The 18,346-nt window shown below is 53.1% G+C and overlaps 1 protein-coding gene across 1 annotated transcript in view; it reads right to left on the reverse strand.

The window, feature by feature from the left end:
- Positions 1-18,346, reverse strand: part of LOC126235809 (regulatory-associated protein of mTOR) — a 316,754-nt gene that overhangs the window by 95,248 nt on the left and 203,160 nt on the right. Inside the window, exons 15-16 of the mRNA XM_049944648.1 lie at positions 14,841-15,026; positions 13,600-13,745 (exon numbers count right to left, since the gene is read on the reverse strand). Of these exons, the coding sequence (XP_049800605.1) occupies positions 13,600-13,745; positions 14,841-15,026 (332 nt within the window). The remainder of the gene's footprint in view (positions 1-13,599; positions 13,746-14,840; positions 15,027-18,346) is intronic.

The following is an 18,346-nucleotide window of genomic DNA, read 5'->3' on the forward strand; positions in this document are numbered from 1 at the left end:
TTGGTCAAGTTGATAAAACGAAGAAGGCGAGCAGCTGCTCCTGGGTCATCTGCTAAAATGGCATCGAGAGTACATGGCAGGCCAAGATCAAGACGCAGTGTAGTAAAATCCGGACAGGACGTTAAAATGTGGCGGACCGTCAGCAAATGCCCAAATCGGCAGAACGGCGCCGGCGCAGCTGTCAGCAGATGGCGATGGCTGAACCGGCAGTGTCCAATTTGTAACCGGGCCAAAACTACCTCCTCCCGCCGAGAGGGGCGTGAGGAGGACGTCCAAGCCGCGGGAAGAGGTTTCAAGGCCCGAAGCTTGTTGTCCGTAAGGGCAGCCCAATCGGCATGCCACAGCGATAAAATGCGCCGACAAATGACCCTGCTACAATCTGATGAAGGGACACAACAAGAAGCTGTCCGAGGCTGGAGGACCGCAGCCTTGGCCGCGGCATCTGCAGCTTCGTTCCCAGGGATACCGACATGGCCAGGAACCCACATAAAGCGAACCGGAGAACCGTCGTCCACCAGCTGCTGAAGAGAGCGTTGGATCCGGTGCACGAAAGGGTGAACCGGATACGGATCACTGAGGCTCTGGATGGTGCTCAGGGAATCGGAGCAGATGACATAAGCAGAATGTCGGTGGCGGCAGATGTAAAGAACAGCCTGGTAGAGGGCAAAGAACTCAGCTGTGAAGACCGAACAATGGCCATGGAGCCGGTATTTGAAACTTTGTGCCCCGACAATAAAAGAACAACCAACCCTGTCATTGGTCTTAGAGCCATCTGTATAAATGAAGGTCATATTAATGAACTTCGAACGAAGTTCGACAAAACGGGAGCGGTATACCGAACCGGGGGTAACCTCCTTTTGGAGCGAGCTGAGGTCAAGGTGAACGCGAACCTGAGCCTGGAGCCAAGGTGGCATGTGGCTCTCGCCCACTTTAAAGGTTGCAGGGAGTGAAAAATCAAGGTGTTGAAGGAGGCGATGAAAGCGAACTCCAGGGGGTAGCAGGGCAGAGACATACAACCCGTATTGACAATCGAGAGAGTCGTCAAAAAAGGAACGATAAGACGGGTGGTCGGGCATTGACAGTAGCCGACAGGCATACCTACAAAGCAGTATATTGCGCCGGTAGAGCAGTGGCAATTCACCGGCTTCAGCATGAAGACTCTCGACGGGACTAGTATAAAATGCTCTGATCGCAAGACGTAAACCCCGATGTTGTATGGAGTTGAGGCGGCGTAAGATGGACGGCCGTGCAGAGGAGTATACGAAGCTCCCATAATCCAGCTTTGAGCGGACGATCGACCGATATAGGCGAAGTAGGATGGTTTGATCCGCTCCCCACGACATACCACTGAGAACACGAAGGACATTTAGAGAACGGGTACAACGGGCAGCCAAATAAGACACATGTGGAAACCAGCTAAGTTTCCTGTCAAATGTAAGACCTAAAAATTTTGTTGTTTCCACGAATGGGAGAGCAATGGGACAGAGTCGTAAGGACGGTGGGAGAAACTCTTTGTAGCGCCAGAAGTTAATACAGACCATCTTCTCGGCAGAAAAACGGAAGCCATTGGCAACACTCCAGGAGTAAAGTTGGTCAAGAGAATGCTGAAGACAGCGCTCCAGGAACCATGTATGCTGCGCGCTGCAGTAGATGGTAAAATCGTCCACGAAAAGGGAGCCTGATACATCAGCTGGGAGGCAATCCATTATTGGATTGATCGCTATGGGGAAGAGAGCGACGCTCAAAACTGAGCCCTGTGGCACCCCATTCTCCTGGTGAAAGGTGTCCGACAGGACAGAACCCACACGTACCCTGAACTGTCGATCCATTAAAATGGAATGAATAAAAAGAGGGAGGCGGCCGCGAAGGCCCCATGTATGCATGGTGCGGAGAATGCCCGCCCTCCAACAGGTGTCGTAAGCCTTCTCCAAATCAAAGAACACAGCTGCGGTCGGGCTCTTCCACAAGAAGTTATTCATAATGAAGGTCGACAAGGTAACCAGACGGTCAACAGCAGAGCGGCGCCTACAAAATCCACATTGTACATTGGTAAGTAGGCGTCGAGATTCAAGCAGCCAAACCAAACGAGAGTTAACCATTCGCTCCATCACCTTACAGACACAGCTGTTAAGCGAGATGGGTCGATAACTGGAAGGCAAGTGCTTGTCCTTCCCCGGCTTAGGAATCAGTACAACAATAGACTCGCACCAGCATGCGGGAACATGTCCCTCAATCCAGATGCGATTATAAGTACGAAGAAGGAAACCTTTACCCGCAGGAGAAAGGGTCTTCAGCATCTGAATATGAATAGAATCAGGCCCTGGAGCAGAGGACTGTGACCGGGCAAGTGCATTTTCGAGTTCCCGCATGGTGAAAGGGGCATTATAACTTTCACGATTCGAGGAGCGGAAGTTAGGTGGCCTAGCCTCCTCTGCCTGTTTTTGGGGGAGGAAGGCAGGGTGGTAATGAGCGGAGCTCGAAACCTCTGTGAAAAAGCGGCCATGTCGTGTGGCTAGGGCCTCCCGTCGGGTAGACCGTTCGCCTGGTGCAGGTCTTTCGATTTGACGCCACTTCGGCGACCTGCGCGTCGATGGGGATGAAATGATGATGATTAGGACAACACAACACCCAGTCCCTGAGCGGAGAGTCCAGAGATATAACACTAGCAACAAAGATCCGTATTGTGAGGGCTATGGTCTTTCCAGTTGTGATGTATGGATGTGAGACCTGGACCATTAGAAAGGCCGAACGGCAAAGAATTGACTCCTTCGAATTGTGGTGTTGGAGGAAACTTCTTAGAGTTCCATGGACTGCAAAGAGAACCAACAGATCAATATTGGAGCAAATTAAACCAGATTTCTCCCTGGAAGGTCTAATGTTAAAACAAGAGCTGACCTACTTTGGACACAAAATGCGAAGTCATGCCTCGCTGGAAAAAAACATTAATGCTGGGGAAGATTGAAGGAACTAGAAGAAGAGGACCTCAGAGGATGAGATGGATCGATGGCATTACAGAAGCAATGTGTTCCAACCTGGAAGGTCTACGGGAGAAAGTGCAAGACAGGAAAATGTGGCGTGATTTGGTTCATGGGGTCACGAAGAGTAGGAACCGACTAAACGAATAGAGAGAGAGAGTATGCAGTGCAACTGCACTGCCATTGAAATGCAGTGCGTTTGCAGTTTTCCCTTCTTCCCTCTCCTCGTGCTAAGACAGCGTGGTGTGGCGGTTGATGAAATGTGGAGGGAAGGAGAGTTCTTTGGCACTGAAGCTGATGACTGATCAGAAACCGTCCCTCCTGACAGCCAGACAGGTAAGAAGATAAAAGGTCCCAAGATTCGAGGATCCATCTGAGCCATTGGGCCACCATCTCTTCAAGTATCTTGCAGGGGTTATTGGTCAGGCTGATGAGCTGGTAACTATCAAGGGACAACAGATACTTGCCATGCTTCAGGACAGGAACCACAATACTGTCTCTGCACTGAGAGGGGAAAATGCCTTGGAGCCAAATATGGTTAAACACCTTGAGGAGATATTGTCATCGCGGAGGACTTATGTGTTGAAGCAATTGGTTATGGATGGACTCAGGGCCAGTGGGCGAAACATGTGAAGAAGAGAGGGCTAGAAGATGTTCCCATCCAGTAAAAGGCTAATTGTAGGATTCTACATGACAAGGGGTAAAATGCAAGTGGGAAACTTCAGCATGCTGTTTCCAGAAAGGAGGCTGGATAGGAGGCTGAGACCAATGTTGTCAGAAAATGGGTCGTGAGGTTTTCCATGAGATGGATCTTTTTAAAGGCCACCTGGAAGGGCAAGGTCAGGAATAGAAAACTGTTGTTGATAACCTCAGATAACCCCAGAGGGTGTGAAGTGTAACCCACATATGTGACAAAGGGACAGAAGAACCTAGGGAGGAGACAAAGTGTTCCCAACACACCCACTTGGTCTGTTTGATTAAGTAATGGGCTTTGGCATGAAGACATTTAAAGGTAATAAGACTGGCAGAGGATAGGTGCTGCTTAAGATGTTGCAAGGTGCGACAACGATCACGAGTGGCAGTAGCAATGGCCATGTTCCACCACTGAACTGGTTGGTGATGAACAGGGCCTGTCGAGTGGGGAACAGCAATACTGTCAGTGCAAATTATGTAATCGGATATGTGATGAATGACTTCCTCAATACAACCTGACAAAAAAGGTGTAAACAGGATCTGGGAGGTACATAGAGGCCAATCAGCTAGATGGAAAGCCCAGCAGGATAACTTGCCAATCACAAGGCAGGGACCGAACAACAGAATCAATGGGAATTGGTCACTATCACAGAGGTCATCGTGTGGTAACCACCAGTTTATGGAAGAAAGAAGGGGACAGGTAGTTAGTGAAAGATCAATGGCAGAGAAAATGCCATAGGCAGCTCTAAAAAGAGTTGGGGAATGATCATTAAGAATGCACAGGTCGTGGTCCACAAGAAATTGGTCAATGAGGAGTCCCCGACTACACGAAAAAGCACTGTCCCACAAAGGGTGATGGGTATTAAAATCCCCAAGGAGGAGGGAGGGAGGGAGGGGTTGCTGGGAGAGTTTGGGCAGTGGATGTCAGGAGGGAGACAGAGATTGCAAACAGTGACCATGAAATCCTAATGGAGTCGGATGGCAACTGCTTTCAATGTAGTACCAAGGGGGGTCCATGTACTAACAACATCCATATGGGCCAACATGCAAATACCACTGTAAGACCTCAAAGGACCAACTCAATTCTGGCAGAAAGCCAGTGAGCGAGAATCAATAAAATGAGATTCCTGGCAAATGACACAAGCTGTTAAGTAAAAGGAAATGAGGGATTGAATAAGCATGGAATGGGTATCCAAACGGAAGGCAAATGAGCTGGATCCAATGACACTTTTGGGTCCCATCTGTCATCAAGAAGGATGGGGTGATGTCCATAAGTAAGAGGTCAGGCTCAGATAGTGAGGACGGAGATGGCACCTGTGGGGACACAGGTGGGCATCGTCCTGGGGACGCACAGATGTGGGTTCTGCGGCCAAGTTGCGGCAGCAGGCCTCCAGCCTGGGAGACACCAGAGGGAGTGGTCCCAGGAGGAAGCCCCACCACTGGGGTGCCAAAGAAGGGAGACACTTCTTTGGGTGGGTTGGGGGATTGGCACCCAGAGAGAAGGTCATGAGAAATGCACAGGTGGGGGAGAGGAGAGGGGGTCGGACTGATGTAAAGAGGAGGGAGAAAGGGCATAACAGAGCAGAGTTAGATTAGATGTCATCAACACAGGGTGAAGGGCCTCAGTGTAGGATAAACAATCAATGGACTTATACTCCTGTGTCTTCTGTTTCTTCTTATAAACTAGGAAACCTGGCGAGCATGGAGAGTGATGGTTGTGATAATTAAAACACATGGGCGGCAGAACACAGGGGCTCCCCTCATGGAGTGGGTATCCACATTCACAGCATCGATGGTCTGCCATACGACGGGAAAAAATGTGCCCAAAATGTAAGCACTAAAAACACACTGTGGATGGTGGGATGTATGACTTCACATCACATTGATAATCATAACCTTGACCTTTTCTGAGACTGTCTCCCTCAAATGCCAAAATAAAGGTGCAGGTATCAACACAATTGTCCTTATGACCTTTCTGAAAATGCAGTTTCTCATCAGTTTGAAGGATAAGATCTCTATGAAAAATGACTCCTTGGACCATATTCAAGGACTGGTTAGGAGTAATGGATACCAGGATGTCGCCAAGATGGTCACAAGCATGGAAGCTGCACATTGGACAGCAGAAGTTTTGATCAACAGTGAAGCCGACTGTATTCTACCGAAGGATTCAACTTTGCCAAACTTGTCTTTGATATTTTCAGCAAAAATAATGGCTTGGTGATGGTGGAAGTGTCCCCGACAATCCTAGTGCAGACCAGGTAGCTGGCAAGCGACGCCCTCCTCCCAGAGTATAGCCAGAGAAGGGAAGACCACAGGGTTATAAGAAGCAGCAGTAAATGATCCACTACCAACTAAAGAGACAGCCATAAAAGAACGGCCACTTTTTGGAGCTTAATACACAAAGCATATGCCATTATACCACTCATTCCGATCAGGGGCTCCCCCTATGGGCACCATCAAGCCACAGCAAGGGTTGTCTGGAATGACAAGCAACTCCTACACATACATGGCGAGGCAACTCAGGCATCAGAAGTGTGATCGGTGTGTTGTCAGGGGTTTCAGCCAGATGGGTACATAACAGCCCCACCACATGGACTGGCTACACGTGCTGTTGAACTAGCGGGGTGGTGGGAGGCTCCAGCAGGAAAGGAAGAAGAGAAGGAGGGGAGAGGTATCCACACCATATGAACTAGGGAGGGTGTTATTCCCCAAATAGGTCACACTATGGAGAGAAAATTTAGAAGTGGAGGTTAAACACCACAGAGGGTTCAAAAATGACAAAAAGGAAGGAAAAGGCAAGTGGAACAAAAACTGGAAAGAATACAATAATCAACATGGATAGCCAGGTCGATGTCAGCAAGAACACCGAGAGAGGTGGAAGGAAGAGTAGAGGGAAAGGAGTGAGGACGAAGAGAGGGGGAAGAGGGGAAGGAAATGCAACCCAGGAAGGAAAAATGGGCCGCAATAGCACGGGGCCTGTGTGCACCACACAAGAACCCACGAAAGAAACATGAGCCCCCTGGGGGGTCGTCAGGCAGAGGAACATCCACACCTTTCCATGCTGCCCTATCATTGCAGAAATACTAATTGTTTGTGTGGGTGAAATGTTAGCATTACGCTCACATTGCGGCACAAAACAGTTTCCTGCCGTACTACCTGACATGCTTTTGTATGAATTACCAAGTTAAACTGCCACACCCTGGTCCACCACCAGCTGAATTTCATGCATCAACACAAAGGACACATTGAAGTCGAGACATTTCATACGGCATGCACAAAAATATAACACAGTGTTCCAGATGACACGTTTGGTACAACAGCATCATGTGCACACATACCACAGTAGGCACCGTATTAAAGATCCAGGGGCAGAAAGGGGTAGGGTTAGTGTTCACACAGGAAGGCAATGCACCCACATACCTATAACTGTATTTCCTAGGTAATGACGTCCTCGAGGCAGACAGATAATGCAAATGTATCCCTGGCTCACAGTGTGAGATTGTGTGTACATTACAAAAAATGCTGCACACAAACAACAGACTAATTGCATAATTTAAAACTGCCTTCGAACATATTCCAAGTGAGAGGTACAAATTAATTATACAGTCAGATAAACAACTACCATCAGGGAAATCATTCTACACCGATGCAAAGCAGGGGTTACTTGCATACCTGAATTGCATTATATGTGTTACCCTCTCATATTTCCCCACGGAGAAGATGGGTACCATTCCGGCCACCTGCATGTTGACCCACTGTCTGGTGAGAGCAGTCCAAGGAAGGTGACCACAGTGGAATCCTATGCGTTGCACCTTACACTTCAAACTGTTGTCTACAACTGCCTATTTAATTGGGACTAATTATTGCAACAATTTCTGGTAGACATGAATGCAAAAATTGAGACTGCACATCTCCAATACCTATGCCAGCATCAATGGTGTTTGTGTGTCTTACACTATGTAAATCTAAGGATGCATTTGCAAAAGATGGACATGCCAACAATGTTTGTGAAATAGTATGTGAAAAACTCCTCAAGCCCCTGGACTACATTGATCCTAATTTGACACACAAACGCCATGCCCCGAGAGGACTTTAACGGAGGTTTATAATGCTCAAGCTCTACAGACATGCATGTTTTTTGAGTCACTGTCATGCTGGCTGCCCTGCATAACAGGTGTGTATGTGGGAATAGTATCAACCTGCCTTACAGACCTGGTTAGGAGGTCAGTCTACAAATCAGGGACAAGAAACTGTTTTCAAATTCCTGGTGTCAAAGCAACCTAGCACAACAGGTGTGTTGTGTTGGCCTGCTTTATTGGTATGCACTTCATGGCAGAAAGAGGATTTCCAAGCCTTTGGCATATAGGCTAAGCTGCTTGAGAGATGCGTTTTGGGAGTAGTATCAGACTGTTTTATCAGCCTCTCAGTCTCTTTAGCAGGGGCTACACATGTTGCAAGGACGTGTCTATGGGAGGCCAAGAAGGACTGAGGGGGAGATAGATAGATAGATAGATAGATAGATAGATATAGAGAGAGAGAGGACAGGAGGAAATGGACTGGTAGAGAAGGGACAGGAAGAAGTAGATAGGGAGAGGGGACAGGAGGGGACGTGTAAGTGAGAGGGAGACTGAGGAGGACACGAACTGGAGGAGGGAAGGGAAGAAGAGATGGACTAGAGATGTGGGAGGAGAAAGGGGAAAGAGGAGGAGAGAGGGGAAGGGAGGGAGGGAGGGAGGGAGGGAGGGAGGGAGAGTGAGTGAGAGGAGGAGGGAGAGAGGAGAGGAGGAGGGAGAGAGGAGAGGAGGAGGGGCAGAGAGGGTGGGAGGAGGGGCAGGGAGGGTGGGAGGAGTGGGGAGAGGGGGAGGGAGGGAGAAGGAGAGGGGAGAAGGAGAGAGTTGGGAAGGGGGAGGGTCAGAGTGAGGGAGCGAGGGGGGGAGGGGCCTAGCGAGGGGGGAGGGGCCGAGCGAGGGGGGGAGGGGCCGAGCGAGGGGGGGGAGGGGCCGAGCGAGGGGGGGGGGGGAGGGGCCGAGCGAGGGGGGGGGAGGGGCCGAGCGAGGGGGGGGGGAGGGGCCGAGCGAGGGGGGGAGGGGCCGAGCGAGGGGGGGAGGGGCCGAGCGAGGGGGGGGAGGGGCCGAGCGAGGGGGGGAGGGGCCGAGCGAGGGGGGGGGGAGGGGCCGAGCGAGGGGGGGGGGAGGGGCCGAGCGAGGGGGGGGGGGGAGGGGCCGAGCGAGGGGGGGGGGAGGGGCCGAGCGAGGGGGGGGGGAGGGGCCGAGCGAGGGGGGGGAGGGGCCGAGCGAGGGGGGGAGGGGCCGAGCGAGGGGGGGAGGGTCCGAGCGAGGGGGGGAGGGGCGGTGCGAGGGGGGGAGGGGCGGAGAGAAGGGGGAGGGGCAGAGCGAGGGTGAGGGCGAGGGGCCGAGCGAGGGTGAGGGCGAGGGGCCGAGCGAGGGTGAGGGCGAGGGGCCGAGCGAGGGTGAGGGCGAGGGGCCGAGCGAGGGCGAGGGGCCGAGCGAGGGGGAGGGGGCCGAGCGAGGGGGGGAGGGGCCGAGCGAGGGGGGGAGGGGCCGAGCGAGGGGGGGAGGGGCCGAGCGAGGGTGAGGGCGAGGGGCCGAGCGAGGGTGAGGGCGAGGGGCCGAGCGAGGGTGAGGGCGAGGGGCCGAGCGAGGGTGAGGGCGAGGGGCCGAGCGAGGGCGAGGGGCCGAGCGAGGGGGAGGGGGCCGAGCGAGGGGGGGAGGGGCCGAGCGAGGGGGGGAGGGGCCGAGCGAGGGGGGGAGGGGCCGAGCGAGGGCGGGAGGGGCCGAGCGAGGGCGGGGAGGGGCCGAGCGAGGGGGGGGAGGGGCCGAGCGAGGGGGGGGAGGGGCCGAGCGAGGGGGGGGAGGGGCCGAGCGAGGGGGGGGAGGGGCCGAGCGAGGGGGAGGGGCCGAGCGAGGGGGAGGGGCCGAGCGAGGGGGAGGGGCCGAGCGAGGGGGAGGGGCCGAGCGAGGGGGAGGGGCCGAGCGAGGGGGAGGGGCCGAGCGAGGGGGAGGGGCCGAGCGAGGGGGAGGGGCCGAGCGAGGGGGATGGGCGGAGAGAAGGGGGAGGGGCGGAGAGAGGGGGATGGGCGGAGCGAGGGGGAGGGGCGGAGCGAGGGGGAGTGCCGGAGCGAGGGGGGGAGGGGCAGAGCGAGGGGGGGAGGGGCAGAGCGAGGGGGGGAGGGGCAGAGCGAGGGTGGAGGGGCAGAGCGAGGGGGGAGGGGCAGAGCGAGGGGGGAGGGGCCGAGCGAGGGGGGGAGGGGCCGAGCGACGGGGGAGGGGCCGAGCGAGGGGGGGAGGGGCCGAGCGAGGGGGGGAGGGGCCGAGCGAGGGGGGGAGGGGCCGAGCGAGGGGGGGAGGGGCCGAGCGAGGGGGGGAGTGGCCGAGCGAGGGGGGAGGGGCCGAGCGAGGGGGGGAGGGGCCGAGCGAGGGGGGGAGGGGCCGAGCGAGGGGGGGAGGGGCCGAGCGAGGGGGGGAGGTGCCGAGCGAGGGTGAGGGGCCGAGCGAGGGTGAGGGGCCGAGCGAGGGTGAGGGTGAGGGGCCGAGCGAGGGTGAGGGTGAGGGGCCGAGCGAGGGTGAGGGTGAGGGGCCGAGCGAGGGTGAGGGTGAGGGGCCGAGCGAGGGTGAGGGTGAGGGGCCGAGCGAGGGTGAGGGTGAGGGGCCGAGCGAGGGTGAGGGTGAGGGGCCGAGCGAGGGTGAGGGGCCGAGCGAGGGTGAGGGGCCGAGCGAGGGTGAGGGGCCGAGCGAGGGTGAGGGGCCGAGCGAGGGTGAGGGTGAGGGGCCGAGCGAGGGTGAGGGTGAGGGGCCGAGCGAGGGTGAGGGTGAGGGGCCGAGCGAGGGTGAGGGTGAGGGGCCGAGCGAGGGTGAGGGTGAGGGGCCGAGCGAGGGTGAGGGGCCGAGCGAGGGTGAGGGGCCGAGCGAGGGTGAGGGGCCGAGCGAGGGTGAGGGGCCGAGCGAGGGTGAGGGGCCGAGCGAGGGCGAGGGGCCGAGCGAGGGCGAGGGGCCGAGCGAGGGCGAGGGGCCGAGCGAGGGCGAGGGGCCGAGCGAGGGCGAGGGGCCGAGCGAGGGCGAGGGGCCGAGCGAGGGCGAGGGGCCGAGCGAGGGCGAGGGGCCGAGCGAGGGCGAGGGGCCGAGCGAGGGCGAGGGGCCGAGCGAGGGCGAGGGGCCGAGCGAGGGCGAGGGGCCGAGCGAGGGCGAGGGGCCGAGCGAGGGCGAGGGGCCGAGCGAGGGCGAGGGGCCGAGCGAGGGCGAGGGGCCGAGCGAGGGCGAGGGGCCGAGCGAGGGCGAGGGGCCGAGCGAGGGCGAGGGGCCGAGCGAGGGCGAGGGGCCGAGCGAGGGCGAGGGGCCGAGCGAGGGCGAGGGGCCGAGCGAGGGCGAGGGGCCGAGCGAGGGCGAGGGGCCGAGCGAGGGCGAGGGGCCGAGCGAGGGCGAGGGGCCGAGCGAGGGCGAGGGGCCGAGCGTGGGCGAGGGGCCGAGCGAGGGCGAGGGGCCGAGCGAGAGCGAGGGCGAGGGGCCGAGCGAGGGCGAGGGGCCGAGCGAGGGCGAGGGGCCGAGCGAGGGCGAGGGGCCGAGCGAGGGCGAGGGGCCGAGCGAGGGTGAGGGTGAGGGGCCGAGCGAGGGCGAGGGGCCGAGCGAGGGCGAGGGCAGAGCGAGGGGGGGAGGGGCAGAGCGAGGGGGAGGGCAGAGCGAGGGGGGGAGGGGCCGAGCGAGGGGGGGAGGGGCCGAGCGAGGGGGGGAGGGGCCGAGCGAGGGGGGGAGGGGCCGAGCGAGGGGGGGAGGGGCCGAGCGAGGGGGGGAGGGGCCGAGCGAGGGGGGGAGGGGCCGAGCGAGGGGGGGAGGGGCCGAGCGAGGGGGGGAGGGGCCGAGCGAGGGGGGGAGGGGCCGAGCGAGGGGGGGAGGTGCCGAGCGAGGGTGAGGGGCCGAGCGAGGGTGAGGGGCCGAGCGAGGGTGAGGGTGAGGGGCCGAGCGAGGGTGAGGGTGAGGGTGAGGGGCCGAGCGAGGGTGAGGGTGAGGGTGAGGGGCCGAGCGAGGGTGAGGGTGAGGGTGAGGGGCCGAGCGAGGGTGAGGGTGAGGGTGAGGGGCCGAGCGAGGGTGAGGGTGAGGGGCCGAGCGAGGGTGAGGGGCCGAGCGAGGGTGAGGGGCCGAGCGAGGGTGAGGGGCCGAGCGAGGGTGAGGGGCCGAGCGAGGGTGAGGGGCCGAGCGAGGGTGAGGGGCCGAGCGAAGGTGAGGGGCCGAGCGAGGGGAGGGGCGGAGCGAGGGGGAGGGGCGGAGCGAGGGGGAGGGGCGGAGCGAGGGGGAGGGGCGGAGCGAGGGGGAGGGCGGAGCGAGGGGGAGGGGCGGAGCGAGGGGGAGGGGCGGAGCGAGGGGGAGGGGCGGAGCGAGGGGGAGGGGCGGAGAGAGGGGGAAGGGCGGAGCGAGGGGGAGGGGCGGAGCGAGGGGGATGGGCAGAGAGGGGGATGGGCAGAGACAAGGGGGAGGGGCAGAGCGAGGGGGATGGGCAGAGAGAAGGGGAGGGGCAGAGCGAGGAGGAGGGGCAGAGCGAGGGGGAGGGGCAGAGCGAGGGGGAGGGCAGAGCGAGGGGGAGGGGCAGAGCGAGGGGGAGAGCAGAGCGAGGGGGAGGAGCGGAGCGAGGGGGAGGGCAGAGCGAGGGGGAGGGGCAGAGCGAGGGGGAGGGCAGAGCGAGGGGGAGGGGCAGAGCGAGGGGGAGGGGCAGAGCGAGGGGGAGGGACAGAGCGAGGGGGAGGGACAGAGCGAGGGGGAGGGACAGAGCGAGGGGGAGGGGCAGAGCGAGGGGGAGGGGCAGAGCGAGGGGGAGGGGCAGAGCGAGGGGGAGGGCAGAGCGAGGGGGAGGGCAGAGCGAGGGGGAGTGGCAGAGCGAGGGGGAGTGGCTGAGCGAGGGGGAGGGGCTGAGCAAGGGGGAGGGGCAGACGAGGGGGAGGGGGAGAGCGAGGGGGAGGGGGAGAGCGAGGGGGAGGGGGAGAGCGAGGGGGAGGGGGAGAGCGAGGGGGAGGGGGCGAGCGAGGGGGAGGGGGAGAGCGAGGGGGAGGGGGCGAGCGAGGGGGAGGGGGAGAGCGAGGGGGAGGGGGAGAGCAAGGGGGAGGGGGAGAGCGAGGGGGAGGGGGGAGCGAGGGGGAGGGGCAGAGCGATGGAGAGGGGGAGAGCGAGGGAGGGAGAGGTGTGGAGGCAATGGGCAGACAGGGGTAAGGAATGGGAGATGCAGGTGGGAGCAGACCCAGACGACCATCCTATTGTCGTATCTCACCACTGCTGTATCCTTTCTGCAAAAAGCATTGGATACCAAACACTGAATGTCATGCTATTAGTAAAGTAAGTTCCTGGTTACTGATATTAACTTTGAAAACTGGGCCTGTATCTCTCCTGCAAGCAGATGCAAGTTATGCTCACAAGGATGGTTGACTGGCCCTCTATGGAAAAAATCACTGTCAGTACTGGAGACTGCAATTGAGTCCAAGTTGTGGTCATTTTAGACTTATGACTACTAAGCTACTGAGGTACTGGTACAAATCCTGAAGTTTACATAAATTTTCATCACTAGAATATCTGTGGTAAACCAAGCAGAGGGGCATCTGTTTGCAATTCTTAATCATAAGATTGTCAGCCAACTCCATTGATTAAATGCCCAACTTCTCTGCCGTTCTTTGTGGGTATGGAATCATACCAATGCAATTTTCATAAGCATACCAACACAATTTTCATCATTTTAATTATTACCAAATTTTCATTTGCATATCAAGCAGATCTCACTCTCACCAGTGCATAAAATTTTAAATTAGGTAATTAATTAGTTAGCTTACATGTTTTTTGAAAGTATTACAACAGATATCAATCTACACACAAATTTAAGATCAATTTTTGGTTAACTATAAACAATTTATGATTTCTTCTTATAATTATAGTTATACCTGATCTCTTATGTGTGATGTAACCATGTGTGACAGGTTGCTAACACCAGGATGAGGATCATGGTCCAGTGCAGTAAGACTATGCCATAGTTTCATATAGATACTGCCAAACGAGAGAGTTGGCAAATTGCTCAGGTTGCCATGACCTGCAATGGAGGTTCGATTACTACCAAACCATGAGTAAACGCTCTAGCAAAACATAAAATTTAACTACTTCAATTATGCACTAACATTATGGTAACATTTAAGAAGTGTGATAATATTACATGACTTTCTCAACAAAAATGTAATAAATCAATTGTATGTGGTCACAAGAAACTATTTCAGAATGCCTGATATGTTGTGAAACAAATTCATGTGTCAAGACTTAATTTCTGCTCACAGAGTATTTCTCTCTTGGTCTGTCCTTAAAACCAGGATCTAAAAAACCAGAATTTGTGCCTAAAAATTCTAACATGATAACACAATGTCTGAAATATTAACCACACTCTACAAGGTTTTCTCAAACTTGTATTATTTAACGTAACAAATTAGACATCAGCATAACAAGAAGCACAGAAACACAAAACTAAATATAAAATAAATTGAGATTTTTGTTTCCAACCTGCTTTTCTAATGAAGAACAAAGTAACAAAATCAGAAAAGAGAAGATTGGACCATGACTGAAGGATAGCAATAGATAATAAATCTGAACACTTCATCACATGATTTTTTTCAGTCTTTGGCAGATTTCTTCATGACTGTCAGTTTCAACGCTATGAAAAATTTTGTCATCCTCAATAACATATGATATGAAAATATGTAGTTATCAGTGAGGACATGAGTGCAGTTTTGTGTGGATACAAAGATCAACAGAGTAGTCTGGACAGAAAAGATATAACATTTCATACGATACACAATTTACTAAGAAGGAATAAATTCATAGGCAATACAGATTGTGCAAAAAACCTACATTTAAGAAATGCTAATCATTTCTTTCACTAAAATATGACCAGCAGAAATTACATACCAACTTACCTTTTACTGCCTAGCAGAGAAATTATTTTGTTAAAACATACCTACTTAAATGTAGCTCACTCCATAGTTAAGGAATATTGCATGATGAAGTCTTAACTTAGCTAAAATATTATAGCAAGAACTTCACTACCAACAGTTAAATAGCAATTATACTTAAAATGTTTCAAACTATAGTAACATACATTTAACACTAAGTCAAGCAAGCATATGTAATTACACCATACCAAGACTACATATAGAGGATGAGGATGAAACCCGTTTGATTCTTTCTGTATGTATGAAGTCAGAGGAGGCAACAGCAGCTGGTGAGACAGCACCATCGGTGCTAAGTACTGTCACTGGAGTGACAGTCTTGAGCCTGTCTCGTGAAGCTATACGTCTCATACCCATAATAGGAGACATGCTCAGATCTGTCAAAGGAAAAAAATAAATTGTTCATGATGGGTTTCAGGATGGGAAACATGCAGTCCTGTTAACCAAACAGTTGAGCTAACAGTGTTACAACAGGAGCAAGTTAGTCATTAAATGAGCTAAAAGCTTTTGTTTATGTTTTACTATAAATTTCTTAGCACTGAAAAGTAGCAGTTCTCTACTACATTGCTATATTTTTTAAGAACAGCTATCAATTTCTTAACATTTATTGCATTTTCAAAATGATATCAACTTAAAAAAATATACTGATTGCTTAAAGTTATAACAACTACATTCAAATAAGCAGTTTTTAATTTAGGTGATGCCTCTAATATCTCCAATATTATACCTGTAAATAGAAACAATGACATGTTAATATTTAGTATTGACTGAAAATGCTGATGTATGATAACTGTAAATAAAAACTTGCCTATAGTGGCATCAAATTAGTTTCAGTTTTTTGATTACAGTAAGCTGTCACTATGAAAAAGTATTTTCGTGTGTATGTTTGTGTGTCTGTTGACCTGCCAGCACTTTCATTTGGTTTATATATATATATATATATATATATATATATATATATATATAGAGAGAGAGAGAGAGAGAGAGAGGGAAACATTCCACGTAGGAAAAATATATCTAAAAACAAAGATGATGTGACTTACCAAATGAAAGTGCTGGCAGGTCGACAGACACACAAACGAACACAAACATACACACAAAATTCAAGCTATCGCAACAAACTGTTGCCTCATCAGGAAAGAGGGAAGGAGAGGGAAAGACAAAAGGATGTGGGTTTTAAGGGAGAGGGTAAGGAGTCATTCCAATCCCGGGAGCGGAAAGACTTACCTTAGGGGGAAAAAAGGACGGGTATACACTCGCACACACACACATATCCATCCACACATATACCCACACATATGGTATATGTGTGGATGGATATGTGTGTGTGTGCGCGAGTGTATACCCGTCCTTTTTTCCCCCTAAGGTAAGTCTTTCCGCTCCCGGGATTGGAATGACTCCTTACCCTCTCCCTTAAAACCCACATCCGTTCGTCTTTCCCTCTCCTTCCCTCTTTCCTGATGAGGCAACAGTTTGTTGCGAAAGCTTGAATTTTGTGTGTATGTTTGTGTTCGTTTGTGTGTCTGTCGACCTGCCAGCACTTTCATTTGGTAAGTCACATCATCTTTGTTTTTAGATATATTTTTCCTACGTGGAATGTTTCCCTCTATTATAACTATATGGAATATTTCTAATGAACGACTAGAAAACAGCATGTTCACATTCACAGGACATGTACATTGATATGTTCTGTAGAAAGGATTATCATTTGAACCACATCGGCCTGTGGTTCAAGGTCAACAATGTTATCAGGCCACAACACCACCTACCAGTAAAATGTGCGTGCAGCTCCCATTGTCACCATAAACCAAAGGTAATGGATCAGTGTGACTTGAGCAGACATGCACAATGCCTTGCAGATGTATGCGCGAACAGTACCATCAAACCAGTGAGTTTGAAAGAGAGTGCGTTATTGGCAAGAGAGAATGTGATGCATCCATCTGAGCAATTGCTGCCCGTGTGGGATGAAGTGTTTTGGCAGTGCAACGGATGTGTGCAAAATGGTTCACGGAAGGCCGTCAGACATGACAAGATGGGTCAAGTCGCACCACTCCGACCGAGATCAACACGTAATCTGAATGGCACAGCACACAGCAGGACAGATCTGTGTCCTCCTCGGCTCTGGCGCAACAGTGGAACAATGAAACACATTGTACACTATCAGTGGTGACAGTCTGTTGGCGTTTATTACAGCTCGGGTTACATGCTCGTCATCCACTTCTCCACCTACCTTTGACGAATGTGCAAAAACATGCTAGACGGCAATAGTGTATGAAATAACATCACTGGGGCCAGGAATGGAATCAGATAGTGTTTTGAATGAATCCAGGTTCTCTTTGTTTGAAAATTATGGCCACATTTTGGTTTTCTGCACAAAGGAGGAGCGGCATCACAGTGACAGCATTTGCAAAAGACATACAGTGCCAACTTAGGGCCTGATGGTGTGGAAAGCTATTGGGTACAACCACAAATCACAGTTGGTGTGTGACCAGTGTGACCTATGTGAATGACATCCTGTGACCCATAGCCATACCCTTTCTGCATAACATCCCAGATGTCACTTTTCAGCAAAACAGTGCACAACCACATGTTGCTGCATCAACATGAGCGTTCTTGGGGTCACCAAATGTCAGCCTTTTGCCCTAGAACACCAGATCACCAAACTTGTTACCAATAGAAGATGTGCAGGAGACGGTGAAATGACAGTTTCAGCACTGTGACCCAATGCCGACAATGACAGCTGAACTTTGGAACCAGGTAAATGCATCGTGGATGGCTATACCACAGGACACCATTCGAACTTTATACGGGTTGATGCCATCATGCGTGGACATGTTATCAGGGCCCGTGGTGGATCTTGTATCTACTAGGCAACAGGACACATGATCAAATGAGGTGACTGAAAAGCTAATCATTTCTGCAGAATGTACTAATGTACATGTCCCATGAATATGAACGTCCTATCTCCAGCCATTCAAGACGTCCGTTTTTTTTTTTTTCCTTTTTTTTCCCCTTCCTTACTCGTTGCAGGGGTTGGAAGAATCGCAGATTATTAATGATATAAAATTACTGTTTACTGTTAAATGAAGTGGATTAAGAACAAATATTAAATGTGTGTATCACTTCTAAGTGCAGTATAGCTGTATTAAGGGATAAATTGTGTTCTGGGGCATAACAGAGTGGAAAGGTGGAAGGGGAAAAGTGTGAGAGAAGGAAGGTTCCTGAATTCTTGGAAGGTAGGTCACTGGATACTGGTAATGCTCTTCCCTCCTTCAAAGGTCTGCAAACTAAGGAGCGAGCAGGTGATTCGCCATTCTCTCTATCCCACTACACCACGAGAAGCAACTACAGTGCATTTCACAAAGTTACACCCCCACAGTATGCCTTACAAGGCAACACAGTATGCAGACATGTTTTGGGGGGGGGGGGGGGGAGATAATTTTCCACAAAGTGCTTTAGCATTGCATAGAGGACCAATATGAGTCACTAACAATCCTAATGCAAGAAATGCATAAGGACAGAATTTACATAAATCTCTGCACACTGTTCTACATTGATTTAGGAGAAGCTGATGCTTAGTCACACTAGGACAGTTGTAGCTGTCTTCCAAGAAAGGCAGCTTACCATACCACTACACTAGTGCTGCTCACTTTTCATTTTACAGCAGACTACACCTCTCCAGCATTTCCTGTCCAGT

Source organism: Schistocerca nitens, chromosome 2 (assembly GCF_023898315.1).
Source record: "Schistocerca nitens isolate TAMUIC-IGC-003100 chromosome 2, iqSchNite1.1, whole genome shotgun sequence".
Classification (NCBI taxonomy): domain Eukaryota; kingdom Metazoa; phylum Arthropoda; class Insecta; order Orthoptera; family Acrididae; genus Schistocerca; species Schistocerca nitens.